The sequence below is a fragment of the Trichoderma virens genome, assembly GCF_000170995.1.
Source record: "Trichoderma virens Gv29-8 chromosome Unknown TRIVIscaffold_4, whole genome shotgun sequence".
Taxonomy (NCBI): domain Eukaryota; kingdom Fungi; phylum Ascomycota; class Sordariomycetes; order Hypocreales; family Hypocreaceae; genus Trichoderma; species Trichoderma virens.
In genome coordinates, this window is record NW_014013745.1 from 2,611,660 (window position 1) to 2,638,313 (window position 26,654).

Sequence of the window (26,654 nt, forward strand, 5' to 3'; positions counted from 1 at the left end):
TGATACTGCTCTGATATAATATGAGGGAGGATTCGTATCTGTATATTTCAGTGGCCAGTGCCCTGGGCCAATTACAGCCTCCATATAGTTCTTATAATACAGTTTTCATTGTACAGACAAGCATGCAGCGGAGATTATCTTCCACCTTCACCAGTTTTCCCCTCATTTCTTCTCTGATTCTTCAAACACGTTCAGACCCAGGCCCTCAGCATCCAGCATCAGCCTGTTCTTGGCCCCAGACTCCTGCAGCTGCTGAGCAATGAGTCTGGCGTTCTCAATCTTCTTCAGCTCCACGTAGGCCTTGCTCTTCTTGATGGCCTCACCAATCAGCTCGGCGGATCGAGCCTCACCCTGCGCCTTGACAACCATGGCCTGCTTCTCCTGTCGGGCCTTGTCGACAACGAAGGCTGCTCGCTGTGCCTCTTGTTGTGCAACCTGCTTAGCTTCGACGGCAGCTGTGAACTCTGGAGAAAAGGCAAGATGCTATTTCGGAGACGAGATATTAGAACATGATAAATACACATTGCGCAGAGAGATGCTTTATAGGGAGCTTACCGTCAGAGACACATCGTCGAGTAGAATGTTGAATCGCGCCGCTCGGCGGGACAAGTTCTCCCGTACTAATCGAGCAACCATCTCTCGCTGTGTAATAAGCTGGCTGGCATTAAACTGAGCAACAACGCTCTTCAGAACCTCGTTCACAATTGATGGCAGCACCCGCTCATCGTAATCGGTTCCAAGTGTTCTATAGATCTGGGGCAGGGCTTCGACATTCGGTCTTGACAGAACACGGCAGGTGATGTTGACCATCTGCAAGTCTTTGGTGCCCGTCAGTGAAGCGACGTTGCGCGGCTTCGCTCGTACATCGTAGATGATGGGTGTCTCGAACCAAGGAATGTTGATGTGTGTTCCTAGAAAAGATCCCCATGGTCAGCTCTTCTTTCTGCCATTGAATATGATAATAATTGAGCTCCAACAGCTCCAGCTCCATATCCTTACCTTCGCTGTAAATCTCCTTGCTCACGCCTCTTAGCCGCTGGTACTTGATCGCACGGTGACCACCGTCCACGTTGAACAGCGAGTTCGACAGCAGCCAGGCGCCGCCCGCCAGCAAAACACCTCCAATCAAGGCGCCGTTTGCTCCTCTGGGCATCTGCGGTCCTCCTCGTCCGGGATACCCGCCCCGCGTCTGCATCTGGCGCAGACGCCGCATCGCCTCCTCCTGCCAGTTGTTTGGGTTCGACATTTGCCCTCTTGCTGTGCCCTGGTTCGCGCTCGAGTTGGAAGGTCGTGGCTGTCGGTTTCTGCTGCTGTCCCGAGGCATCAACCGGCTGGCGCTTTTGATGATGTTTGCGATTGGATACCTAGTCGGATGGTTCTTCTGCATGAACTAGCTCGGGCGGCACCAGCCCCAAAATTTCGGCGAATGGCATGCGCCCACTCTTCCCCGCGTTGGCCCCGAAGCTTACCCTAGAAGCATCCGGAATGCCTGGATAAGTTGCGATTCATTTCATGGTTAATATGGTTAACCTTATTTAGTACTTACTTGATACCAGATCTACCTAGAGAAAGGTTAATAGTGATGGTACGAAATACTAAAAGGAGGTGGCAATAGTAGCAGATGCTTGAAGAACTAAAAAAGGATGCTTCTTCAGCATCTCGCACTTGAACTGAAGTCACTGGGCGGATAAACATCCAAGTTAGGATCCTTTCCTGAATTATGTACTCGTATTCCATTCATTTTCTTTCCTATTTAAGCGTGGGTAGTTATATAATTTGAATTCTGTGCAACCATCACATTTCTCCCCTTACTCCCCCAAGGATAGCTCCAAATGCAACTAGCTCTCAGAGGAATACCCAGTATCCCTCGCCATCCCAAGAGCACATTGTCCAGCCAGGGACCGAATAACACCGGTAGCTTGACACCAAACTTGGATATAACCTCCCAAAGCAATGCATGGCAAAAGGGGGAGACAAAAGAAACAGGCAAAAAGAGCGTCCTGGCTCATTAAATTCTCGCATCAATTTCACAGAGCGACGGGCATCATGCCTTGGTAACCTGAGGCTTCCTGGCATATCCGTTGAGCATCCGGAAGCCTGCTCTGCAGTTGCGTCCCTCTTCCATCACAGCATGGACACCCTCCAGACACTTGCCCGCTTCCTTGATGGCAGGGCTAGCAGTCACGGTGTCTGCAAGTCTCAGTTCACCTGCAACCTTCTCCATCTCGCATCGGAGAAGCCACCTTTCCCAGCTCCAGCCGCCAGCGATGCTGCAGACGCTAGCAATATCGTCGGTGCTCCCCATTACCATTGCGTCCATCTGGCAGACCTGAACGTCTGCTCCAGATAGGTTGTCCTTGGGAGGAGTGGGGGGCTTGACCACTGGCTTGGCTCCAACAGGAAGACATACCCAGGCGCGGCGAACATCGTGAAAACCAGCACGAGCAAGTCGGCCCAGCCACAGCTTTGTTGGACTAGGGTCGTAACCGAGAGTCTTGAGGGTGAAGCCAAACTCCACGCTCTTAGCAAGGCCCAATGGACCAGCGTTCATGATATCCGAGTCGAGGAGAGAAAACTCAAGGTAGCCACCAGGCTTCAAGACTCGCATGCACTCCCGAAGGCAATTCTCCCACTCATCCTCACCGTTTTCTCCAATAAACTTAAGCAGGCTGTGGAGCTCGCGAGCGGAAATCAAGTCAAACTGGTTGTCCGCAAAAGGAAGCTTTGTCAGACGTTCCACTGCAACTTGACGGTGGTTAGGTGGGCCACGGATGTTCGAGTTGGAGAGCTGGCGAACTGCCTTTGTGGTAACCGTGTATACCTTGGTGTTGGGATAAAGGAGAGCGCAGTGCCATGCCCAATCGCAGCTTGACTGACCGCCAAGGTCCAGAATTCTGGCTCTGTCACGAGCAACACCATCTTTGCCAGGTGCCATTCGTGAGAGTCGAGCTAGACGCTTGGTAACCGGCGCGGAAATGAGTTTACCACCATTGAGGAATTTCAATGCGGCCACATGCCACGTAGCCATGGTCATTTGCTTCATGGCCTCAGCCTCCTTCTCCTTTCGCAGCGTTTCCGGATCATCAGTCAGGATATCGTCGCCGCGTACGACATTAGCACTCAGGCGCTTCTTTGCGGACTGGGGCACAACACTAAGCTGATATTTTCCCAGCAGTTGGCTGTGGTGAGTAGAACGAAGTGCAACTCTCTGCGCTTGAAGAGCCTCGAAGCGAGCAAGTTGGGAAACAAAAACATCGCTCTGCTGAGTTCGGACCACGTAGTCTTGGAAGGCTCTGTAGTAGGCGGATTCTTGACGAAGGAGCTTAGATGGGAGGCTCTTTGGCACCGCCGTTGTGGTGATGATGTTGGAAAATCGCACGGTTTTCTTTACCACGGCGTCCTTTTGCCCCTGTTTCTGCTCGGATTCAGACTCAGTTTTGATTTCCAATTTAGTCTCCTCCTCGTCCTCCTCGTCCAAATCTTCCTCAATTGTTTCCAAAGCGCCATTAGTCTCAACGTCATCTACGCCTTTGAGATATGCTCGCTGTGCCACAAGCCAAAGCTCAGTGCGGTCCAGATTTGAGAGCGCTTCGAGCTGTTGCTTCCGAGCATAGCTAGGATCGTAATCTTCGACGATTTCGGTAGGGATGACTTCTGCATCGGGGGAAGCAGGAGACTTATCGGACTCGCTTGCTTGAGTATTCGTCTGAAGACTAATGATGGGCCTAGCAGTGGGTAAATCATCTTCATTGATCTCATCGGCTTGAACCTCCACAATGTGCTCAACGGGGGCAGACGACGTCAAACCCACGCTTCGGTAAAAGTCCTCTGCATCGTCGCGCTGAGGTACCGGGGGGATGGATGCATCGGCGTTGGCGTTGGCATTCCAAGGGCAACGATAGAATTGCTCCGCTGTCGTAGACGTCGGGGGAATTAAATCGAGCGGCGAGAGGGTTCTAGGATGCCAAGTATTCCTGCTTCGAGGTGACAATCCAGAAAAGAAGCCACCGGGAGATGGGATGCTGAGCCTGGTAAGCCCTGCCAAAGATTGACGAGCGAGATTAGAGGAATGGATGTTCTCCCGAGTTGCCTGAGATAGAAAGTTGGTAACAAGTCGGAGAGAACTCTGTTGCATTTCTGGAACCTGATGGGATTGCGCCTGATTGAACTCAGCAGCTTCATCTTCGTCCTTAAAGTCTTCATCTTCATCCCCACCAGACAAAGCATGCAACGTTGCTAGAGCACCGGGCTGCAAATGTACACCTGTCCAGGAGGTTTCCGCAGTGGTCTCATCGTTACCGATCACAGGAGTTGGAGGAGAACTCATGGTAGCGAGTTGCTCTGATGATAGGCTTCCATCAAGAGACGGCGGTGCTGAGATTGTGGGGATATCCAAAGCTTGCTGCTTGCCGAAGAAATCCTTCTGCGCGGGTGACATTGGAAGATTCGCAGATGGGGTCAACGGAAGCGGAGAGGTAATCTTCTTGAGCTCATCGACGGCAGTCCAGGTTTCGTCATTCTCGTCTCTAGTGGGTGGGATGACGAGAGGGGTGGGTTGTCTGATAACTGGCTCGAAAACCATGGATGCCGTTCGAGATCTTCGTACGGATGATGAACGGCGCAGACCCCGATTCGCTTCATCGTCAGATACATCATAGAGATCGTACAGCTCATCGAATTCGGTACCATCGGTAACTGAGCTGGTTCGGTTCCACGAGTTCGAGTTGGAGAATGAAGTCGGTGAACTCTCATCGGCTGACACTGTCGATGGCGATGATGGAAGGATCGGGGCAGCAAGATAGTGTACTCCCCTTGGAGTCGGAAAATGATCGCTCATCGGTGATAGCCATGCTGTGATGTTGAGATGCGACGTATCAACCCGCTTCCCCTTTGCACCGGCTTGACCATGAACATCCTCGGTTTCCTCTTCTATTATGGGATTAAGACACCGCCGTGATCTTCGATCCAGCGAAGACTCTCGGGGTTGACGGTTGTTGGGTATATAATGAGTTGGCTCAGCCATTGTGAAACGTAGACACTATTCCAGATAGTGGCCACAAAAGATTGGATGAAAAAAAAAAGAGATAAGAAAATCAACAATTAATATATATCGTAGTTGAGGCGTAAAATAATTAAAATATTAAACTCAAAAACGCTCGACGGCCGGCGACGATAGGCAAAAGCTCGAACGATGGGCTGCTTCGATCAACAAAGCGTCTATTACTGCACACAGACAACGCCGCAAAGAAGAGAATGGAGAAGTATAGGCAAAGAGACAGAAATGCCGACGCTGTTGGTTCGGGAAGGTTGGGTCTTATTAGAAAGCTACTCCGTAGATGGCGCTCGATTGGGGATGGGCGGCTACAGGTTCCTCGGCGCCTATGGACGGCCCAGCTCTTGCTCGTATGACGAGGCGGTGCGTATTGGGCACAGGGTGATGCGGCGGACAGCAACGGCGACAGAGCAAAGTGCCAGGTAATGACGCCGCGCCAGCGCATCTGATCCTGACATCCATGCCTCGACAGAGGGCGGCTTGAAGGACATCATGACCCGATGTGAACGATGTCCATCGTAGGCGAGATCGTGGTCAAGCCACTATTGAGAGAAAGCGCCCAATCAGCTGTCGATGTCTGCTGCTATATTTAGACATTTCTCTGGCCGCCGTCTTGGCACGGCGATGACTGGCTGGCGTCTGCACACACACTCTGGCCGTCGTGGGGAGTCGAGCGTGAGAAATGACCAATGGCGATGGCTTCCGCCTAAGCTGGGCGGCTAACATGCTTGTCGTCACCAGGGTGCAGCTGCAGCTGGGGAGGCATTATTGCAACGCCAATTCCAATAGACGAGATCGCTTGTTGTTGACGCCTGGGAACCTTGCTCGCAACCAAGTGACAACGGATATTGATGCAGAATGAAGTGGCTGAGGTAGACGATGAAGCTGGAAGATAAGCTTGTCGCAGCACTTGCTGTAGATGCCCGCCAGCTTCAGTGTGCTGACCGTCGACCGCCCAGCGCTACTGACGCGGGTATGCACCAGGAATTTTTCATCACTGGGTGAAGAGGCTGCTAGCGCTGTAAGATAAAGTCGTCAACAGCACAAAAGAGTGATGATTTCCTCATTTTACTTGTACAACAGTCACGGCGGCTAGCACTGCGACACGTCTTCGATGGATACGTGTGTAAGTACGAGGAGTTCGTATTGACGTGAACGTTTTGGTGCTTTCTGGCCTCAGGTGTCCAGCCACTGCACCAGTACGGAGGAACCCGGTAGCAGCGCCGCGAGGTACGAAGGTACATTTGCCATGTACCCCTAGCAATTGACGTCGCCAGCAAAGTCGAGCCCCGCCATGCATCGCTGAATTTACCCCGCCACGGGTCTGGTTGTGACTTGACGAGAAGACAAGGAGAGGGTGCACGCGTCTTGCTCCTGTAGCTCCAGAACAGCCAGCGTCTGCAACCAACAATGGCAGACACAGAACAGCCCGAAGCGCCCGTGGAGCTCCAGAGCAGAAATGTGATTTACTGCGGAGGTACGACAGGTCCCTTTGCCCCCTGAATATTTTCTCCCAGGCGCTCAATCGTCATGACTGTTGGTTCTAACCCGTGCTCTTGCTGCAGTGTGTACTCTGCCTCCAGAGGTATGAAAAAATCGACAAAGTCCCGCTGTTTTGATGTCTCGAGCTCAACTATAACCAAGTAGTACTGCGAGTATGGAGGCACTGTCAAGAAGTGCCAAGAATGGCTAGAGAAGCACCAGCCGGCCATGTATGAGAGGATATGGTCCCCGGAGGCTTTAGAGGCCGCCGCCTCGTCTCTCTCGATAGATGCCCAGAAGAGAGCTGCCAAGGACGCGCAGAAGAAGGCCGCCAAAGCCGAGGCCGCAGAGCAGAAACAGGCTACCAAGCTGGCCACGAGCGTCGTAACCATCAAGCGAATCGAGAGAAACAAGAAAAAGTTTGTCACGGCTGTCATTGGTCTGGAGGCGTTCGGCCTGGATCTGAAAAAGGTGTGTTTGCTTGGTACAGCCTCGTCCTTTGACAGTGGAATAGCGCTAACCGTTATTTCGCTCTAGGTTGCCAAGGATTTCGGAAAGAAGTTTGCAACAGGATCCTCTGTGACAAAGCTTCCCAGCGGCGGTGAAGAAATTGTCGTTCAGGGAGACGTAAGCGACGAACTAGAAGAATTCATCCTGGAGAAGTACAAGGATGTACCAGAAGACAACATCGAGCTAGTTGATGACAAGAAGAAGAAATGATATTCCTTATAAGCAATCAATCGAAATAAAACGCCTGATTCCCGCTGATTTTCGTCCAACAATGCATAGTGTTGCTACATGCCCAAACTCCGTTTCCCCTCCGTGTCAATAAGAACACACTTGAACCGTTTCCCACAAATCATGCCTACCGGCTGCCTGCTGCCGAGGCTTCTAACACAAAATTTCCTGATGCCAAACACTCCCGAAATCCTCAAGCTTCAAACCCATATCCTCATCCTCTCTTCCTTAGTGTCCTCCCCGTAGCAGTGGTCGACATAGCGGTTCCTGCTTTCACTGTTGACTTCGCTATCCCTCCTGAAATGGGTTTCTTTGCACTCCCCGGGACTGGTTTTCTTGTAATTGTACCACTGCCCTTCCCTGCAGTCTTTTGAAGCACTGTATTTGCGCTTCCGTCACTCGATTCGGTATTGTCACTAGCCCTGCGTGTCGTTCGAGCTCCGGCTTTAGCTCGAAGGCCTCTAGGTATGGCCGTTGCGGTGCGCTTTGTCCGCGCTGCCGCTGCCGGTGTTGCTCCGCTAGAGCTCGAGCTTGAGTTGGACGTTGTAGTGACTTTTCTGAACCCTCCAGTGCGCATCCCCGCTGCTTTATCTGATATACTTGTGGCAATTGCCGGTCGAGATGGGCTGCCAGTCTTCAGAGGAGAGCTGGATTTATACAGATATGACTTGGTGGGGGATGTTGCGCGGCTGCGGTTTGCCAAACGAGAGTTGGACGAGGTAGGTGATAACACCTGTACTGGGCGAACTTGCCCAGCATCTGAGCCGCGAGCTCTCTTCTTAGGACGCTCGCCTTTTTGAAGCTCATTCTCTTTATCCATAGTAATTTCATTGCTAGTAGGTCAGTTAGTCTAGAAGGAAAGAAAGAGAAACAACAAGTACGGCGTATTTAGACGCAATTCACCTCAACCGCTTCTGGGCGCGTCCAACCTGTGGCGCGCGAGTGGTTTGGTGGATAGGCTTTTGAGGACTTGGAAGTATCGGCAGATCTTTGACGGGAAGCGGTAGCGGGCGATTGGGCCCCCGTTGCGCCTGATCTGCGTATTTGAGGAGTAGGTCGCCCATAGTGGCCTTCCTGAGTGCAGTTGGTATCCGGTTGAGACGTATTTCAATTCGCGACCTGAGGCCCTGCGCTTGGAGATGATATTGGGCGCGTAGTCTACGGGCTCGCTCAGTGACTGAGAGGCAAGAAAATGCAAATGTCAGCGTGTTTTGATACATGCGGAGGCCGGAATCGCGTACTTTCTAGTCGCAGGTTCTCGATCAAGGCTTGCTTCTGCTGCAAGGTGATCCCCGCCTGTTGTTTCTTGATGGGGGTTCGTTGTGGTGTTGAAGGGGTATCGGAGCCGCTCGATGTCGCGTGTTTCTTTTGCGAAGAGCTCGACTCGGTCGAGCCCTGCTTTCTTGGTCGTGTAGGAGCCATGGCTCTTGGTTGTGTGTAATTTGCCTCTCCTTGAATGTGTTTGTGGTGAGAGGGAGATCAGGAATTGCAATGCAAATAAGGGAGTGCGAATGCGTGCATCAGGCCGTGCGTCAAGTGGAACAATGACTTGAAAGTAAACAAACCAAATGAATGAGTGACCTATGCGTTATGTAAGCAAAACAAGATGACCCGCATAATAGGCTTGTTAGCGATTTTGTATTAGTACCTATAGTGGGACAACATTACGCGCAATGGTGCTTAGCATTAGGTATAGTTACTTAACCTACTAGCATTTCTGCATGCACCGATCTTGCACCTACCAGGCTGAACCGGCCTTACGACACTCGAAGCTCCAACACCAGATTGCCGAACATCAAATTACCAACTTAGCTCTCTACCTCTCCTTGACTCCCTAACTTCCACCCCCTCTCTCCGACAGCAAATCGAGTCTCCGGACGTGAATACCATACCCAAAGTCACCAAATAAACGATTTAGTGGCCCGGCGCCCTCATCAGCAGCTACAATGGTTCTCGAGGCTGTTATGGTGGTTGTGGACAACAGCGAAAGCAGCCGAAATGGAGACTACCAGCCAACCAGATTTGACTCACAAGTTGACGCCGTAAATGTGCTGTTTCAAAGCATCACTCAGGGCAACCCGGAGTCATCTGTCGGCCTGATGAGCATGGGTGGGAAAGGCCCCGAAGTGCTCGTCACCCTCACCACAGAGCAGGGCAAGATCCTGGAAGGCCTGCACAGGACAAAGAAGAAGATTGGTGGATCGTCTCACCTAAAGACAGGCATCCAAATTGCGACGGTATAGTGTTGCCGTTGTACATACATGTCGTGATGACTTGTGTGCGCTAACTTGGAACCATAGCTCGCCCTCAAGCACCGACAGAACCGATCCCAGCGCCAACGAATAATAGCATTTGTTTGCTCCCCCGTCGAAGACCAGGAGAAGGAGCTAGTGCAGCTAGCTAAGAAGATGAAGAAAGGCAACATTTCCGTCGATTTCGTTCTGTTCGGTGACCTCGACGATGACGCCACGCAGAAGAAGCTTCAGGCATTCAACGAGGCTGTCAAAGGCAACGAGGGTTCACACTTGGTGGTCATCCCGCCCAGCAGCAAGCTGTTGAGTGACCAGCTGATCTCGACGCCCATTATGCTTGGCGAAGGGGCTGGAGCGGGCGCCGGCGGTGCTGGTGGCAACGATGAGTTCGAGTTTGGATTTGATCCGGCGATTGAACCCGAGCTGGCTCTTGCTCTGCGCATGAGCATGGAGGAAGAGAAGGCCAGGCAAGAGAAGTTGGCAAAAGAACAAGAAGAGGAAGCGAAGAAGGCGTCTCTAGAAAGTGTCAAGGAAGAGAACGAAGCCAGTGGCAGTGGAGGTGGTGCGGACAAGGACAAGGACCGCGGTGATAAGATGGATACTTCTTAATGCGCATCACGGTCTTGGTGCCTTGACTAAAAGTGTATACTAAATATCCAGCTCCAGTGGAACCTTAGAGGAGAACGGTAGACATGATAATCACGATTAATTTGAGGACTGGATATTGAGTCTATGTTTGATGCCCCGATTCTCCCACTCCACGCAAGCTGCCGACCCTAGCGACTCCCTTCTCACCGGTTGTTAATCTCTCTGATGTATGACAGTAGCTTTCTGTCAAAAATGTCGCATCGTATGGGCATCTCCAAAGAATAAAAGGGATTTTTCATGACGTAATCAGCGTACAAGTCGTATATCCTCTTGATGGTCACATCCACATTAGTCTGGGTGGTCTCGGTGAAGAGCAGGAACTTGGTGCCTGTCAGAGTATTGAAGCACTGCATGCGGAAGTTTTCTGTCTCTAAGACCTCTAGTCCAGATGAAGGCTCTGGCCGGCCCGGTAGCTCATTGGTGCCGGGAGTAGGGGGGGTTGCGACTGGTTTGACGGGATTCAAGCGCGCGGTGATAGCATGAACACTAGAGACAAGGAGAAATAAGCCTCTGAAGGAGATTTGTCTTCAATAGCGGACATCTTACCCGTGAAAAGTTCCGGCTAGTACGAGATAGTCATTTGTGCTGATTTTGTTGAGGCCGCCTTCGTGGAATGTCTTGTTGTATATCAGACCTCCGGCCTTGTTGATGATGATGAGAGAGAAGACAGTCCTACGTGGGATATGAATTAGCTTTGGCGGGGTCCAGCTCATGGAAATCAGGGCATGTGCACATACATGTTGTAAATTGAGTTGGGGTATGAGTAGATGCGGAATGCGGTGTTCTATAAGGCCCTTGCAGGCTCATGAATCCATATAGGTGAGACCATGAATCCTGGGATGAGTGAGTTCGGTGCTCATGTCTGAACGAAGCAGGCCGACATTTCCACCTGCAAGGGTTCGCATACCTTGTGTCCACCCCTGAGCCTGTCTTGATGCGTTATCTCCTCTTCGGCGGCCTTATATATCGTATCCTCCGTGCGCTGTTGATCGAAGAGAGTATGGGCTGCCTTGAAGCCACCTTCAAGCGACGGCGTTGCTGGTGGGAAGATGGCGACCGTGGAACAGAGCGTCGCTGCTTTTAGCTCGAGATGGGATCGTCTCCTGGAAATAGACCGTATATATCGTCTCCGATCAAAGTTCCCAGAGGCAAACAACAATTGGGTTTGGTGGAAGCAACTTTACACTCAATAAAGTACGGATCCCAATCAGATTCTTTATATTTTGACCAAATCTTATCACACAAGTACACTTTGCGCCTTGAAACTATCAGCATGCAGTTGCAGTTGCAATACGGAGAAATAGCACGGACCACGGAGCGAGAGATACAGCAGCGGCCGGGCTAGTCCTATTGAGGTAAAGTTAAACGCGCCTGAGGCTGCCACTAAACCGTATCTGTTGCCTAGGGACCACAGGCTTAGAAAGCGGCTGGTCGCCAGAACTTTGCGAGAGTCTCACCCCATTGAGCTTCATTGTGCAGCGGCATGTTCCGGGGATTGCTCAGTCTTTTGAATTCGTAAAGAGCGGCCCCGATTGCACTCTCCTTCGCATCGCCCGTCGGTTTCTAGAGACTGCAGTACAGTTCCCGACACATACAGAGGAACCATGTCGAATCGCACGTCACGTCCGAAGCCTCCTCCGCCAGGCAACGAGGAAGCCTCTGCGACGCTGAACCTGGGCGAATTTCAGCACGTCGACACTCTTACTCTGTCAGAAGCCGCGCTTGTCCTCAATGCGCTGGTCGCGAAGCGCCGAAACGATCGTAAGAACGTGAACGAGACGGAGTATGTGAAGAATGATTGGTTCCTTTAGTTGGAGGAGGAGGAGGCGCTCTCTTTGATAGATGGCTGACCGTGGAATCACCTCCTTTGTAGGATGCTCAACCAAACTCTGAATTACTTGGATCACTTTGCGCGCTTCACGCAGAAGGAGAACGTCGAGGCCGTTGAACGCCTGCTGAGTGCGCACAAGGACCTGGCGAAGTTCGAACGCGCACAGCTTGGTACCACACCCCCCAGAATGCGGCGAGAAGAGAAGGGAAGGGGGATATATGACAGAATGGCTAACAATTGGTTTCCTTACAAGGGTCGCTTTGCTGCGAAAACGCCGACGAGGCCAAGACGCTGATTCCGTCTCTAGCGGACAAGATCAAGGATGAGGACCTACAAGACCTGCTAGATGAGATTTCGAAGCTCCAGAACCGATGATGTCGAGGGGAGGGTTTACGTTTTGTCTCTCTACCTGGTTATATGGCCATCATGAATCGTTGATATATTGCGCCACGAGGAGCCGAGAATACTAGACTGCTGATATACGGATCCGCAAGACGGATGGATACAGACGGATCAGGGCTGCAGGTACTTGCATTATCTTTCTCTTTTGCTTTTTTTTTTTCCAACTTTTTTTTTTTCTCTTTTCCTGTTACTTGGGCGCTTGGGAGAAGGTCATATAATTTGTTTTTCACGCGGACAATTGTAAAAGTACGGCCGGGCAGCTAAATACCCCTGATAATCTGTGGGAAAACGAATTCGATTATATTATGGTGTCGACTAGGTACACTCTGTGCCTGCCCTAGAACTTGCAGAGTTGGTATGAAAGACAAAGAAAACGATTGTTATTTGAACATTGATTTGTATCAGATCCCCTTTCGCCTTGTTGCTGCTCCTTCTTAATGAAGCACAGCTGTACCAACGCCAGAATTTACCTTCCGAATTTGCAATATGAAATTCTTCACACATGATTAACGGGCAGCCCTTCTTCATTTCTCTTCTCTCTTTTTCGAGAAGCATCGTCACTGCTATGCCGGTTTCTTATTACTCCCACTCCACACCTATCCGATCCGTTTCTCTACATCTTATCCCATGTTCTTGTACTGATTCCAGTGGTTGACATACAACGGCTTGCCATCATCTGCCGGTACCGATGTAAGGTTAGCATGAGGGTCCGTAGGGGTGACCTCCTGAACGGGCTCAAGGCGAGATGCCTTGGGAGCAGTCGCGCCTGGACTCGAGGCGCTCATGGCAGGCAATTCTACTGGGGCGGCACTGGTCCCGTCCATCTCAAACGCACCGCTAGCTGGTCGGTATGGATCTTCGGGTTGATCTGCTCGACCTAGGACTTGTTAGTGAGAAAAGACGGATACGAGGCCATGATTGCAAACGGGAGCAAGTCTCACCTCCAAAGGCGGCAAAGGGATCACTGCTTCCTTGGGTGCCCGTGGTGTGAGTTGATACGGTATTGGGGAAGTGCTTTTCCTCGACGACTTCATCCCGATTGTTATCCTGTGGGAAAATGGAGTTGGTCTCGAATTCGCGACGCTTCTTGCGGCGTACTAGCACGAGTATCAGGACCACGGCGATGGCTATGAGAGTGGCACCGCCAACAGCTATCCCAGCGATGGCTCTTGCCGACAGAGACCCTGCCCCTGGGGCCCCAGATGGGGTTGCTGTGGCGTTGTTAGCAGTGGGTGAGGATGGTAGTACTCCCGACAACGACACTGTGCTTGATACTGAGATTGGCGTGCCGCTTGTCGCTGGTGCGGTGTTGGTGGAGCGTGAGGAGGTCGTTGGTGGTCTGCCCGTAGTGATGGTTGTGTGCCTGGTGATTGTGACTATCGAGTTGTTTGGGATCGTATGAGTTATGCCAGAGTCCGTCATGGTTACGGATGTCTCCGACGAGGCCGCTGACTCTGTCTCTTGGCTTTGATCATCGTCAGCTGGAGTTGGCGTCGCCTCATCAGATTCAGGCTTCGAGGTTGTTGAATTATCATCCTCATTGCCGTCTTTGGGGCGCATCTCTGTTCCAGGAAAGTCTGGACAAAAAGGCAAGGCACACGGATCCGTAGAGCAACATCCTCTAAAATTGTTGATACTACAGGCGTAAAACGTTGTGCCGGGCTCACAGCGGTCTTCTTGACGAGAAACAAAGACGCCAGGGAACATTATGGATGAGGGGCGATGGCGACGGTTAAGTTTCTTCTTCCCGCAGGAGAGAACAAAAAGGAAACTTTGCTTCTACTCTTCTTCGTTTCTTTCTTTCTTCCTTTATGTCGTTTACCAAACGCAGATGGAGCGGGCGAGCCAATCAAGTCGGCCTGCTGGCCAGCTGGCAAAGGTTGTGCTGGCACTTTCAGGACCCTGGCGAATCATCTAGGTCACATTCGACGTCTTAGAGCTTGTTCTCAGGCAAGTCTCCTGCCTGTAGCTGTGTGGAACAGCTGGCAGAAGACACTCCAAAGAAGAGAAATGCAGGTGGGCGAGAAAGGCAAAGAATAATGAAGAAGAATGCCTTGGTGATGCAGTGATGCAGAGTCAAGCGAAGCCAAGGTCGTGCAGCGGTTGGGGGCGGGAAAGGCTCGGTAAGCGTTATAGTAAATAGACGCGGAGGTTCATCAGGATGGAATAAAAATCATTGAAAAGAAGAAGAAGAAATTGAGCGAGGAAGAAGTAAAAACACCCGTTTGATTGACACTTGGAGGCCTGTAAGTGCGAACCTTGAGGGTGAACAATCGCAGACGTCAGGCGGGAGACAAACGAAACGAGGGCCTAAACAGCGGGAAAATGATCCCTGATTCTGCCATCGGCCGAATTGTATTGTACTGTATTGTATTGTTAGAAAGGGAACAAGGCGCCCAATCACTTGCAGAGACGGTTCTTTGTTACCCAACGGCGAGGCCGCATCTCTGTCATGCCAAGTGTGGAGTTGGGGTTGCCTCGTTTCTTGATCTTCTGCCTTGATTTCTTGTGCTACGACGCGTTGACTAAGTGCGACTACTCTGCATCTCTTTGAGCATTTCGAAAATATACGAGTTTTGCCGTCTACCAACATGCAATGCCCTCTCCCAATTCTATTCTTGGAGCTCCTTGCATCGCCTCATTCAGCAACAACCAAACGCATCCGGAAACTCGTGAGCAGCAACTCGGACCAATCTGCGATCCCCAGCTTTCCTTACTCTGCTTCGCCGACCAACCTCCATCAGGTCCTTTGCCTTTGTGTGACCCCCCCAGTGGAATCATGAGTGGTACCTGTGCTGTACATGTCGATATTCTTAGTGTTCTCTGGCATACACATCTCAAACTCGCCAGGGGACGACTCGTCATGGAACAAACAACTCGGCTCCTCGCAGACATCCAAAACGCAAACCAACCGAGGCATCACCTCCTCCCCGCTATACTTTGCTTTGTGTTACAAACAGCCTCGTGACAATAACTTTCGCCTTGCTGGATGTCTTTCTTTTCTTCACTCTTGGTTAATATATCCATTCCACCTCAAGGCAGTTATCAGGTTTGCGAACACTTGAAAATCATTATATTAGGCTGCTGCAATGAAAGAATAGAGCTGATAGGAGACGTGGCTCTCGCTACATGCTCCGTTGAGGATATGGGGAATATGATGACCATCTGCGGCTGATCCACAGTACTGCTTCACAGCTTTTCCAACAGCAGCTTGCTACCCTTGTTGCCCACGGGCGCCTCCATCTTCTTGCCCTTCTTCCCAGCCTCATCACCCTCGCTAGCCTCCTTGGCAGCCTTTTGCTCCGCGGTTGGCTCGGTCGCCGCCTTTTGCAACTCCTTCTTGTTCTTCTTCAGTGTCTTCTTCAATTCTTCTGCACTAGTGAATTCTTCACTCTCAAGTAAAGCGACCACGACAAATGAACTTGGCCCAGTAGCCCAATCCATGATGTGCTTCTTCACGACGGGGTACAGAATGTTAGAAAAGCCCAACGGCGGCTCAACCAGCTTCACCTTGCCAGTGGCCCTGTCAAAACGGCCACCTTGGATGAGAGATTTGAGCATTCGGCCTCCAAAAGGTGTATTGGCAATGTGCGATCTAGGAGCAATTTCGTCTTCTGACGGCTCTTGCTTGGGGCTACCGCTAACAGACTGAGCAAGGGCCTCCAGCGCCTTTTGCTTGTCTCCGATTCCAGAAAGGAGAACATCGGCGACAAACTGGCAGCCGAATGGCGTTGAGGTGAGGTCAGAAGGCGAGGCGGCAATTGCATCAATCAAGGATGGCGATAGCACTGCTGAAAGTTCTTTGCGTCGAACGTCATCCTCCTTCTTGCTTGTGGTTTTGCGGATCTCGTGAACTTCCTTCAGCACATCCAAGTCATAAGCGTTGCTGGCAGGGAACAGCGACTTGGAAAATCCTTCGAGCAGATAGAGAAGAGTAATTCTGGCATTAGCGTTGTTGGCAGCAGCGACAATGTTCTGTGCAACCTCCTCCTCTTTTTCTCCAACAAGCTCCGGGAAAATAGCTTTCGAGGTCAGCTTAGTGTCATCGATAACATCGTAGGCTGTCAAGAGCACGAGGTGGCCGTATTGATCTCCCGACATCAACGTAAAGGTATCTTTGTAAGCTTTCAGTAAGACCTTTCGATCTTTGGCCGTACCGTACGCCAGCAGCAGGCAGACGATTCTTGCACCAGAACGGGTAAAGGCAAGATTCTTCAGCAAATCGCCCGTCTCATCGCCCTTGATCAATTCCATAAACTCGTTGAATTCTTCGGATCCTGGCTGTGTATTTGTGTAATACTGAAGCATTGCGTCGTGCAGCATAGTGAAGCCGGTCATTCGTTTCTGGACAAGTGAGTTGATGAGGTCCAGCAAACTCTTCATGATGGGTCCTCGCTTGCTCGGTTCATCTTCCAAGATCTGCTTCAGATCCGAAGTTGCCTTGATGTCCTTGGTCAACTCCTTGAGGGTGAATTCGGGACCATACCATTCGCGCAATAACAGGGCCTTCTGTTCCTTTGTCGCGACCGTCCGGTAAATGTCATCCAAGATCCACGAGGCCTCGGAGTGGTTTATGAGCTTTCGAACTTTGCCGTAGAAGTTGGGGATGATGATGTCGCGGATTTCGTCGTCATTGTGGACGAGAAGTTTTCCGATTAAAAACTTGGCATAGCGTCCTTCGGCAAGCTGCGCATAGGTTCCCTGGAGCTCCTGCGCAATCTGTTTTCGCTGCTCTGGTGTGGAGTATTTGATCGCAGTTTGAACAGCTCTGACAGCGTCATGCTTCAGGACAAAATCTCGGATGCGGCCGGTGATGATTCCATATAGTTCTGCCACCAGCTGCTGTCGCTCATCTTTTGGAACGTGGGACTTGAGGCGCAATCGTTCCCAGATCTTCTTGGTTCGCTGAACTTCATCGGCTAAAGGTTTGGCAGCTTTTCGCTCTAGAGCAAGTTGCTTCTGTTTCGCATGCGACTCTCGAGAAGTTTGTTGCTCTAATACTGAATGAGTAACAAGCCAACAATGTGACGGGAGAGGAATTAAACATACCTGATCCAGATGCCTTCCCATTTGATGTCTCCTCCAAACGAGGCTTCTTGTTCTTGAAATCACCTTTCTCCTTTCCGTCAGAGGCAACCTTCCTCTTGCTATTGTGCGTAAGGGGTTTGGTAGCCATTTTGATTGACGTATTGCTTGTTTCACAACAAGCAATCGAAATTGATTATTTAGAGACAATCAAGCAGACTCAAAAGTCTAGATATCCGATATCAATGGGCCGCCTGCTAGTGGTAGAATAATTTTTTTTTTTGGAATATTGCCGGGCGGTGAGTACTAAAGTGGAATAGAAGCGCCTTATCTTATCTCAGAAGCGCCTCTATTTGAGACCCAAAAATGGATCCACTTTGCCTCTCCAAGGTACTTGACGTTTGGCAGCACAAACACACGGATGTCATGTTATTTTCTGGTAGCATTTCCTCCTGGACCAGAGGTGTAATAATATATAATACTAAAGCAATGCTTGAGAAACCCCGATTACAATAGAAGTCTACATATGTAGCCATTTTTGGTATCAATTTAGCCCGGACATCTCAAATTCTCAGTCCGGCGACAAGTATATACATGCATGCCAAAGAAGAAGAAAAACCACCACGAAGACAAGAAATAATGCCTTGAATCAGCTTGATTCTCCTAATTTTGGATCAGAATGTTGGCCCTTCATTTTTAAAGAGCCAGTCGCTGTTGGCATCAATCATGAAGTTGGTGATGTTAAACTCATTTGGTTGGTATTGAGGGTGATCCAGACTCGCGTTTCCCGTAGGTATGTCGGCGTTTGGCATTAGGCCTTCGGAGGCTCCAGAAAGGTTCTCTCCGCCAAATGGCAACCGTGGGACGTTGAAGAAGTTGAAAACGTCCAGATACTCCAATTCGTTCTGTGCTGGTGTCCTCGAGGGAGTCATGCCTCCTATATGACCGTGGCTCTGCGGGCCACTTCTGGGCTGTCGCGATATTAGAAAATCTAGATCAAAGGCCGTCCGACGCATGTCGGCTAAGATTTTGACCGAGCTGGGTGTGACTCCGTTGCCTTGTCTTTCGCTGTCTCGATGCTCATCAAGTACTCGTTGCAATAGCCCAGAGTATCCAGCAGCTACAGGCCAGTACCGTCCCATTTCGCGCAGAATGTCGACAAAGAAGGAAATTTGGGGCGAGAGCTTATGCTCGACCGTAGAACCATGGACCAGAAGCACCCGTGCAGCAACCCAAATTGTGAAGGCAAATGGCGGGCCTAGTTTTGGTAGGAAGCCATTGTTCACAACAAAATCCCCTAGGGCAGATATGTTTTCGACGGCGCCGTGGCATCTCTGTGCCGCACTGAATGATGGCGTGAAGATGGCTGACCGGGTCGTTGGGTAGGCGGCTGAAGAATGAAGTCGAATGACGGCCGTATGATAAGTCGCATGGAGCATAATCCAATTACAGTTGAGATTTCTGCTTCCTGGTTGAAAAACTTTGCCCATGTTTCCAAACTCACCGGGAAGGGCGAAATTCCAGGATGTAAGTTCCTTGTCAAGCTCCTTGTAGCGAAGTTGCCACTTTTCGACGTCGGTAAGCTTGCCGATATCAACTGGCTGCTTCAAGAACTTGTGGATCTTGGAGAGAATTCCAAGGATTTCAATATAGTAGGCGAAAGCGCCCAGATTCTCAGGTCTCCCAAGTGTCTGCTGGTGAGTCTCATCAACGCTTTGAGCGCTCGTGACGAACCATCGCGTTTCTACTTTTTGGTTTTCCATCCACAAGTCGTCACGACAAGGAAGCATTCGGTCAATCTCCGTATCAGCCAGCGCAAACTCAAAGGCAGTAGCAATAGTTGCGTATCTATCGAGAAGATATATCATCCAGAATAGCCTCCTGCGTGATTCCTCCTCTATAAAATCTTTGGGCTCGGGAAGAATCATGGCGCGAAGAGTGTATATCGATGTATAGTGAGGGGCCACACTAAAAGAATTGGTCTCGACGGCCAATCCCAGCTGAACCACCGACCTGGTGATGAGGGCCATTATATTCCACCCTGGAGGGCCATTGCTACTGCCGCACAGATCTAGGGCGAGGATGAGCAATGCCAGAAGTGACTTGACAGATGAGTTTTCCATGCCGTAAAGCAAGACTTTCTGCTTTGAGACGCGGTGATAATGCTGCCGCCTCTCATCAGTAAGCCTAGGGTCGCTGGAGAACCTCATAGTGGTCGCAACTATGGCATGCAGTAGTATTCTATCCGCCTCTTGAAGATCCGAGATTCCAAACAGATTATCCAGAGTAGTCCTTCGGTGAAGTATTGGACACCAAGTGTTGATGTGCTTGAAGTACAGGTCCACTAGATTGTACACTAGATTGTAGGGCGGCAAGTCATCAGCATCGGTAGAAGGCAAGGCCGCGCCTGGTGTAGGCGTAACCGTCGACATGGCCATGCCTTGCTGAGCCGGAAGGTCTGGTACGGGCCCGGAGATGGAGCCACCAGGCAAAGGCGTTCGGCCTTGATATTCGTTGTGGGCCTGCTCGGCAGACCCAGGCCCAGAAGGACCATTGTTTGGATGAGAATTGTAGAACAAATTGTTGTTCATGTGAGATGTCTGATAGAGCTTTGATGAGCCCAAATTATTGCTGGCCTCGCTTTGGGTATCGTGATCGCTCGCAAGATTTTGGCGTCCAGCCTGGCCACCGATTTCGGAGTTTTCTGGACGGAGCGACGGCAGTGGTGATGTTTGGAGCAATTCAGAGTGTTTCCGCAGAATCTCTTCCATCTTGTCCAGCCTCAGCTCCATCTCACGGCTTCGATTCTCCAGAAACCTTCCAAAACCCGCCCGCAACCCCGGCGGTTTTCGTTCCTTGTACTCGCATTTCTGGCCATGACGCTTGCACCAACCACACGAGGGCTGGCCCCGATCGCATTTCACCTGTAAGATACGAGAAAACGCGTTAGATAAAGTAAAGTTTTCGAGTAACTGGGGAGTGGAGAGATGTGAAGAAAGAATGGTACCTTGCGCTGTTTGCATAACTCGCATCTGTCAAGCAAGTGGTTAGCAACAGATTGCGATTGGAACAAAATCAAGCGAGATTCAGCTTGTTGTAGCCTCGATTCAAGGAACATTCAAGTCATGGTGTCGTATTTCCAACCAGGGTTTCGCGCCAGGGCTGAATTCCACACAAGGACACGCATTGACGCCGAGGAGGACTTGGGACGACAAACGTACGAAACAGAGATGGGCCGCTTGCGCTTGGCTGTCTGAGAGGTAGGATCCGCGTCATTGTCGCTCTGGTCGTCGCTGTCGGGGTCAGGCTGGCGATCAGCGACGGAGGTGGAGGACGGCGGCGACGGTCGTTTGTTATCTTCGCTACCGCTGCGCATGACGGACGCCTCAGGCTGACACGAGACGGAGCCTCGCAAGGTGAGCCCAAGGTACAGAAAGAAGCCTTTTTCGGTGGATTGACGATCCGACACCGACAACCCTAATGATTGGGTGGCCGGCGAGCGGGGCGAGCAGACAGACGGCGAGCGGTGAGCGGCGAGCAGCGAGAATGGTTTGGAGCACGCGCACGTGTGATTTCGGGATAAAGACGAGCGGGAGGATGTTGGGCGTCCGGGTCAATGATACTATGTACTATGCCGATGATGCGGAGCTGATGTTTGTCCTGGGGCAGAGACGGAGCAGCCAGGCCGCGGCAGAGCTGACGAGCAGCTCATTGGTGGCTCCAAAGTTGACGAGAGCCGGAGGTCTGGCTACTGCGGGTTGCTAGTGTGCGGAATCCACAATGTGGAGATTAATGAACTGATGGGGTTTGGGGGAGATGAGGAGGAGCAGAAGGGGAAGTTTTGGACAAGAAATATTATACTCCGTACATGTACATGGGAGGCTGTCGAATGCTGAGGCCGATTTCGCTGGGCTGCAGGTCGTCATTGCCTCTAACCAGATACTGCTATGCCTACATAGTACCTTACCTATACGCACTACCTATTTCGAAACCACCACTAATAGGGCTGTTCATAACTGTGCCCGGCCTTTCTCACTCCAAGCGCTTAGAAACCCCCCGCATAACCAATAAGAGAGCTGTAGGGCTGAGCAGATGCAGCAGATGAAGGCGTGTACTGTAGTATTCATCGAACGTGTACGGTAGCACTTGGAGGCATGCATTCAGGCTGTGTAGCAGGCTGTCAACATGCCATGTAACGTTTGATGTTGTGCAGCAGCATAAGAGATAGTTCTCACTGCATTATGGATCAATCCCAGCCAGTTCTATATCTCACATTACTATCTCGCAGGGTAATATGACCTACCTATCCTCTCATTCGCCATCTACGTCGCTTGTAGCTCTTCTTCACGACTCGTAAAGCGTCCGTCCCTGGTCCGAATCTGCATCGTTCGACCAAAGCACAAATCGTCACAGTCCAATGAGGCGGCCTTCGGGTCATCTCATGCCGATGCTCGTCAACACCACCAGCACCCCACACGTGTGATTTGTACACCGTTACCCGCATCTCCAGTAGCCGCCTTAAACCCATCTCTACAAATTAAATTCTCCAGATCTCGTCCTTTTTCTGTTGCTGCAAGTTATTCCTTCTGTCGACTTGCCCATTAACCATCATGCAAGGCTCCGTAAGACAATTCCCCACGATCAAAGCCGTGCGGTCCTACGTCATTGGCGGCGTAGGCTCTGGTATGTACAGACTTCAATGTTGCCAGCTCAGGCCTCACTCTGCATGTCCTTACCATTGATGTGAAATAGGCGGTGATTATCACAACGTTAAAGGAGGCCACTGGTATGTAGTATTCATATGAAGACGTATTGCACTTCTGGGCGATTCTGACTGGCCAACTCGCCGATAGGCTTATCGACAGCGACATCTCTACGCCATGCTCACAATGGTCTCAGTACCGCAAATCGCGTACTAGCTGGGGCATCAACGTCCTTGGGTCCTTTCTGGTTGAGATAGAGGCTTCTGACGGGACTGTTGGCTTTGCAACTGGTTTCGGAGGTAAGAAGTGCTGGCTGTTTGACTCTTGACTCGAATCGCTTCAGAATCTCTCTTAAAAACACTAGAGCTATGTCGGATTCTATGATGTTAACCCACTTCCTTCTCTTAGGCCCTCCTGCTTGCTGGCTGGTTCACCAGCATTTTGAGCGATTCTTGGTCGGGGCTGACCCGCGAAACACAAACCTGCTCTTTGAGCAGATGTATCGTGCTTCTATGTTCTATGGCCGCAAGGGGCTTCCCATTGCCGTTATCTCAGTCATCGACCTTGCACTCTGGGATTTGCTAGGCAAGGTCAGGAACGAGCCTGTCTATCGACTTATTGGCGGCGCTACCAAGGAACGCCTCAACTTTTACTGCACTGGTCCCGAGCCAACAGCAGCCAGAGAGATGGGCTTCTGGGGTGCCAAAGTGCCGCTTCCTTTCTGCCCAGAGGAAGGCCACGAAGGACTGCGCAAAAATGTCGAGTTTTTGCGTAAGCACCGTGAATCTGTTGGCCCAGATTTCCCCATCATGGTGGATTGTTACATGAGCCTCAACGTCTCCTATACCATTGAGTTGGTCAAGGCGTGTTCCGAATTCAACATCAACTGGTGGGAAGAGTGCTTGTCACCCGATGACACTGATGGCTTCGAGCAAATCAAGCGTGCGCACCCAACGGTAAAGTTCACGACTGGCGAACATGAGTACTCTCGCTATGGATTCCGAAAACTCATCGAAGGTCGCAATCTTGACATCATTCAGCCCGATGTCATGTGGCTAGGCGGCATGACGGAGCTGCTCAAGGTCTCAGCCATGGCCGCGGCATACGATATCCCTGTGGTTCCGCATGCCAGTGGTCCGTACAGCTACCACTTTGTCATTTCGCAACCAAACACGCCGTTTCAAGAGTATCTCGCCAACTCTCCTGATGGCAAGAGCGTTTTACCCGTCTTCGGCGACCTGTTCATCGACGAGCCCATTCCAACCAAAGGCTATCTTCTAACGAGCGACCTGGATAAGCCTGGATTCGGGTTGACCATCAACAACGCCGCACGCTCCAAGCTCATTCCATCGAACTATCTCCTTAGCCCTCCGCCTGTACAGCAGCCCGCACCCCCAGTGAATGGCGAAGCCAAACTGCAGAATGGCAATGGCAATGTGGAACACGCGACAGCGGCATGAATGAAGATGTAGGTTAGAAAAAAGAAGTTTAGAGGGTGGTGATTAGGAACGCCTATGTACATAATGAATGCGCCATCAGGCGATTCAAGCGAGCGCACAAAGCTAAAAATATTGTTAATAGTTTTTACAACATGAGATAGCCTATTAAATAACAAAAGAAAGTTGTATCAGAATTCAGACATGTGTACAAGCTTGTTTAAAACCAGGTTCTCATTGCAATTTTGCTATTGACACGATATTTTCTTTTCCCCCCGTTTTGCTTGTCTCGCCGAGGAACAAGGTTAAATACCTCTATTCCTTGTGTGATAGAAGCTCGATTACAGAATGTAAAGTGCCCAGAAGCAAGCATACAGATACTACAGATAGTACTCCATAAAATTGCATCGTGCTAAAACCTGGGGAAGTTTCGGGGAAAGTCGCGAAAGAAGCATCGTGACCCACCAGATTGAGATTGCATGTATGCGCTTTTTGCGTTCACTCCCCTCGATTCAAGGAGATCGTGAACAGTTTTACGGTGGCCCTCGAGCGTTTCGACCCGCTCTCCGAGGATCCAGAACTTCACGATAGTTCGCCATCCCACCGTATTGTGGGCCAAGCAAAACGGTGGCTGCTTAGTCGGGGTTTCCTCGCCCTATCAGACCCCGAGAGCTCGGATTGATTTCTGCCGTATATTAAGGGATCTCGTCAACTTGTAGCCGCATTTATAAGGCCATCGGAATAGCCTCACGACGGATCTAGCATCTGTAAAAGAAGCAATTGACCAGCAAAGAAGGGCCATTAGCCGCCGCATCTACCTTTTGCACGCGCTTAATTAGACGGCTTCCCCGCATTATGAACCATAACCAGACGACATCAAACGATTACTATTAGACCTAGAGGCTTCATCTCACGGCACATTGATTCTAAATAAGCTCTATATACGGAAACTTGACCGCTTGGACTTGACGTCTATCTGGAAATTCCAAGTTCGTCTCATATCGATACAGGACTACAGCCGCCACTACCATTGTCGTTATGCCGCTAAAGGGCCTTCTGGCGGGCAAAACCGCGATTATAACAGGTGGAACAACCGGTATAGGACGTGCCATCTGCCTCGGCTATCTTCGTCAAGGATGCAACGTCGTTGTCAACCATCTCGGCCTGGAAAAGGACCAGGTGCACCTAGACTCGCTCATAGCTGAAGCGAGTGCCATCTTAGCAGAGGACCCAGCCGCTGGTCGCCTTGCTCATGAGGCTGGGGATGTGCGTCAAGTTGCAACAGCAGCCAAGCTGGTGGCCACGGCTGTTGAGCATTCGGGCCCAGCACAGCGCCTCGATATCTGCGTCTCCAACGCTGGAGTGTGCACCTTTGCCGACTTTCTAACGCTGTCGCCAGATCTGCTCGAGACGACGTTTAGGACGAATGTCGACGGAGCCTTTTACGTCACGCAGGCGGCCGCCCGACAGATGGCGCTGCACCAGAGCCCTCCAGGCGGCAGCATCATCGGCATGTCGTCCATCTCGGCGCTGGTTGGCGGCGGCCTGCAGACGCATTACACACCGACCAAGGCTGGTGTGACGAGTCTGATGCAGAGCACCGCGGTGGCTCTGGGCAAATACGGCATCCGCTGCAACGCGCTGCTGCCGGGGACGATTCGCACGCAGCTGAACGAGGAGGATCTGGCTGATGACGCCAAGCGGAACTACATGGAGGGCAGGATACCGCTTGGACGGACGGGCGATCCGGCGGATTTGGCGGGGCCGGCTATCTTCCTGGCTTGCGAGGAGCTGAGTGGTTATGTGACGGGTGCGCAGCTGCTGGTGGACGGCGGGCTGTTTGTCAATTTGCAGTAGATTGGGTCTCTTGTACAGCGTAGTTATGTTATGAATTAATTAGGCGTCGTTTCAGGCAGTTAGTGAGGATTACTGCACACATGTATAGATCTGATTTCCAAGCCCAAGATGGCAACTGCATCAACGGTAATCCATCCCATCTACTTGACTCTGCAAGTAGACTATCAGTTGGTTTGTCTCACGAAACAGCGGCGGTACTTTTGCAACAAATAATCCTAAATCAAGGAAAAAGCGCGCAGTATCCGTATGTCATTATGGAGCTCGTGGTGTTTCGAGCCCACAACAGTTTGCTGTCGCCATCCCTGCCGGCCCCTGAAATCTGTGACAGCCAGCGGTGACTATCAAGACTATGCAATGCTGCAGACACCCTAGACAGGCAATGCTCCGAGCCTCAATCCGCCGTACAGGTACCGTCTTTGCGTCTTCATTGTTGGCCTCGCACTTGGAAGAAAGGCTACCCTTGTCCGATGGTTTCCGGTGGGGATCCGCAGCCCCGTTCCGGAGCCGAGCTTGAGCAGCTACAGGCTGCCGCGCCGGAAGATGTGGGCCGGGATTGACGTCACGGTGGGACCGCCAGCCTCGACGCTTTTTTCTTTTGCATGTGTCAATCAAGGAGGTACTTGTTCTTCACAATTCATCAGGCCGAAGTAGAAGCGGTCTACAAGTACTCCTCAGGCTTACGACGATCTTTGCGGAATATTGGCGAGCTTTGGGTACTGTGTGGTACCTCGAAGCATCCCCAGATATCCCCAGACATCAAGTCATACCAGGTAGCTTTAGCTGCCAGCATCACGAAGCTGCAGGCGTGCATCCTCCTGTTCCTAGATGTCGCTCAGATCTACGGCCTAAGGTGATCTGTAAAATCTCACAACACGGCATTGCTTATCGTGCCGACCCTGCCAAGCCTGCGCTCTTCCTCGTAAAATTTTTCGTTCTGTCCAAGCCAATAGGCTGCCTTCCCCTCCCACCACAGGTGTTACACGAGTCCAGGGGTCGCAAGACGTCGCCGATGAGATCTTCATTTGCCTCACCTCATCCGAGCCAGCTGTCACTGCGCTCTTATCAGCTACTTGGCTATCATTCGCTCACTCATACATAAAATGCCTCTGGGCAGTTCCAAGGATATCCACTTTCGATGACCGGGGAGAGCGATTGGAGGGAGTGTCATGGTACGTATTTGTACTGTACGTTACTCCTGTTTTTGGCGTTCGCCACTATGAGCGCCGT

At 51.1% G+C, this 26,654-nt stretch overlaps 12 protein-coding genes across 12 annotated transcripts; 5 read left to right on the top strand and 7 right to left on the bottom strand.

The window, feature by feature from the left end:
• Positions 1 to 22: 22 nt before the first annotated feature.
• On the bottom strand, positions 23 to 5,023 carry TRIVIDRAFT_208689 (uncharacterized protein; the record flags this gene model as incomplete). Its single annotated transcript, XM_014103736.1, has 6 exons — positions 23 to 483; positions 556 to 911; positions 1,000 to 1,364; positions 1,470 to 1,489; positions 1,547 to 1,558; positions 2,060 to 5,023. 6 exons carry the CDS (start codon positions 5,021 to 5,023, stop codon positions 163 to 165), a joined length of 4,038 nt encoding a protein of 1,345 aa, XP_013959211.1.
• Positions 5,024 to 5,373: 350 nt separating this feature from the next.
• On the bottom strand, positions 5,374 to 6,156 carry TRIVIDRAFT_91696 (uncharacterized protein; the record flags this gene model as incomplete). The annotated part of the gene is made up of 1 exon (XM_014103737.1): positions 5,374 to 6,156. The coding sequence occupies one exon, from the start codon at positions 5,545 to 5,547 to the stop codon at positions 5,380 to 5,382; it is 168 nt and encodes a 55-aa protein (XP_013959212.1).
• A 307-nt stretch (positions 6,157 to 6,463) lies between these two features.
• TRIVIDRAFT_168825 (uncharacterized protein) lies at positions 6,464 to 7,302 on the top strand (the record flags this gene model as incomplete). The annotated part of the gene is made up of 4 exons (XM_014103738.1): positions 6,464 to 6,530; positions 6,619 to 6,638; positions 6,701 to 7,006; positions 7,073 to 7,302. The coding sequence occupies 4 exons, from the start codon at positions 6,464 to 6,466 to the stop codon at positions 7,253 to 7,255; spliced, it is 576 nt and encodes a 191-aa protein (XP_013959213.1).
• A 185-nt stretch (positions 7,303 to 7,487) lies between these two features.
• TRIVIDRAFT_15810 (uncharacterized protein) lies at positions 7,488 to 8,695 on the bottom strand (the record flags this gene model as incomplete). Its single annotated transcript, XM_014102917.2, has 3 exons — positions 7,488 to 8,106; positions 8,177 to 8,450; positions 8,515 to 8,695. 3 exons carry the CDS (start codon positions 8,693 to 8,695, stop codon positions 7,488 to 7,490), a joined length of 1,074 nt encoding a protein of 357 aa, XP_013958392.1.
• Positions 8,696 to 9,105: 410 nt separating this feature from the next.
• TRIVIDRAFT_84891 (uncharacterized protein) lies at positions 9,106 to 10,241 on the top strand (the record flags this gene model as incomplete). The annotated part of the gene is made up of 2 exons (XM_014103739.1): positions 9,106 to 9,510; positions 9,574 to 10,241. The coding sequence occupies 2 exons, from the start codon at positions 9,220 to 9,222 to the stop codon at positions 10,132 to 10,134; spliced, it is 852 nt and encodes a 283-aa protein (XP_013959214.1).
• A 75-nt stretch (positions 10,242 to 10,316) lies between these two features.
• On the bottom strand, positions 10,317 to 10,886 carry TRIVIDRAFT_30751 (uncharacterized protein; the record flags this gene model as incomplete). Its single annotated transcript, XM_014103740.1, has 2 exons — positions 10,317 to 10,659; positions 10,720 to 10,886. 2 exons carry the CDS (start codon positions 10,884 to 10,886, stop codon positions 10,317 to 10,319), a joined length of 510 nt encoding a protein of 169 aa, XP_013959215.1.
• Positions 10,887 to 11,777: 891 nt separating this feature from the next.
• On the top strand, positions 11,778 to 12,379 carry TRIVIDRAFT_30210 (uncharacterized protein; the record flags this gene model as incomplete). The annotated part of the gene is made up of 3 exons (XM_014103741.1): positions 11,778 to 11,956; positions 12,047 to 12,174; positions 12,258 to 12,379. 3 exons carry the CDS (start codon positions 11,778 to 11,780, stop codon positions 12,377 to 12,379), a joined length of 429 nt encoding a protein of 142 aa, XP_013959216.1.
• Positions 12,380 to 13,026: 647 nt separating this feature from the next.
• Positions 13,027 to 13,966, bottom strand: TRIVIDRAFT_220458 (uncharacterized protein; the record flags this gene model as incomplete). The annotated part of the gene is made up of 2 exons (XM_014103742.1): positions 13,027 to 13,283; positions 13,348 to 13,966. 2 exons carry the CDS (start codon positions 13,964 to 13,966, stop codon positions 13,027 to 13,029), a joined length of 876 nt encoding a protein of 291 aa, XP_013959217.1.
• A 919-nt stretch (positions 13,967 to 14,885) lies between these two features.
• Positions 14,886 to 17,606, bottom strand: TRIVIDRAFT_72226 (uncharacterized protein; the record flags this gene model as incomplete). The annotated part of the gene is made up of 2 exons (XM_014103743.1): positions 14,886 to 17,400; positions 17,456 to 17,606. The coding sequence occupies 2 exons, from the start codon at positions 17,580 to 17,582 to the stop codon at positions 15,596 to 15,598; spliced, it is 1,932 nt and encodes a 643-aa protein (XP_013959218.1).
• A 511-nt stretch (positions 17,607 to 18,117) lies between these two features.
• TRIVIDRAFT_113534 (uncharacterized protein) lies at positions 18,118 to 20,798 on the bottom strand (the record flags this gene model as incomplete). The annotated part of the gene is made up of 2 exons (XM_014103744.1): positions 18,118 to 20,438; positions 20,645 to 20,798. Coding segments are annotated over 2 exons (2,475 nt in total), but the record flags the coding sequence as incomplete, so codon positions are not given.
• Positions 20,799 to 21,701: 903 nt separating this feature from the next.
• Positions 21,702 to 23,765, top strand: TRIVIDRAFT_84896 (uncharacterized protein; the record flags this gene model as incomplete). Its single annotated transcript, XM_014103745.1, has 4 exons — positions 21,702 to 22,114; positions 22,184 to 22,217; positions 22,285 to 22,433; positions 22,543 to 23,765. The coding sequence occupies 4 exons, from the start codon at positions 22,042 to 22,044 to the stop codon at positions 23,592 to 23,594; spliced, it is 1,308 nt and encodes a 435-aa protein (XP_013959220.1).
• Positions 23,766 to 24,608: 843 nt separating this feature from the next.
• TRIVIDRAFT_30294 (uncharacterized protein) lies at positions 24,609 to 25,427 on the top strand (the record flags this gene model as incomplete). The annotated part of the gene is made up of 1 exon (XM_014103746.1): positions 24,609 to 25,427. One exon carries the CDS (start codon positions 24,609 to 24,611, stop codon positions 25,425 to 25,427), a length of 819 nt encoding a protein of 272 aa, XP_013959221.1.
• Positions 25,428 to 26,654: the final 1,227 nt, after the last annotated feature.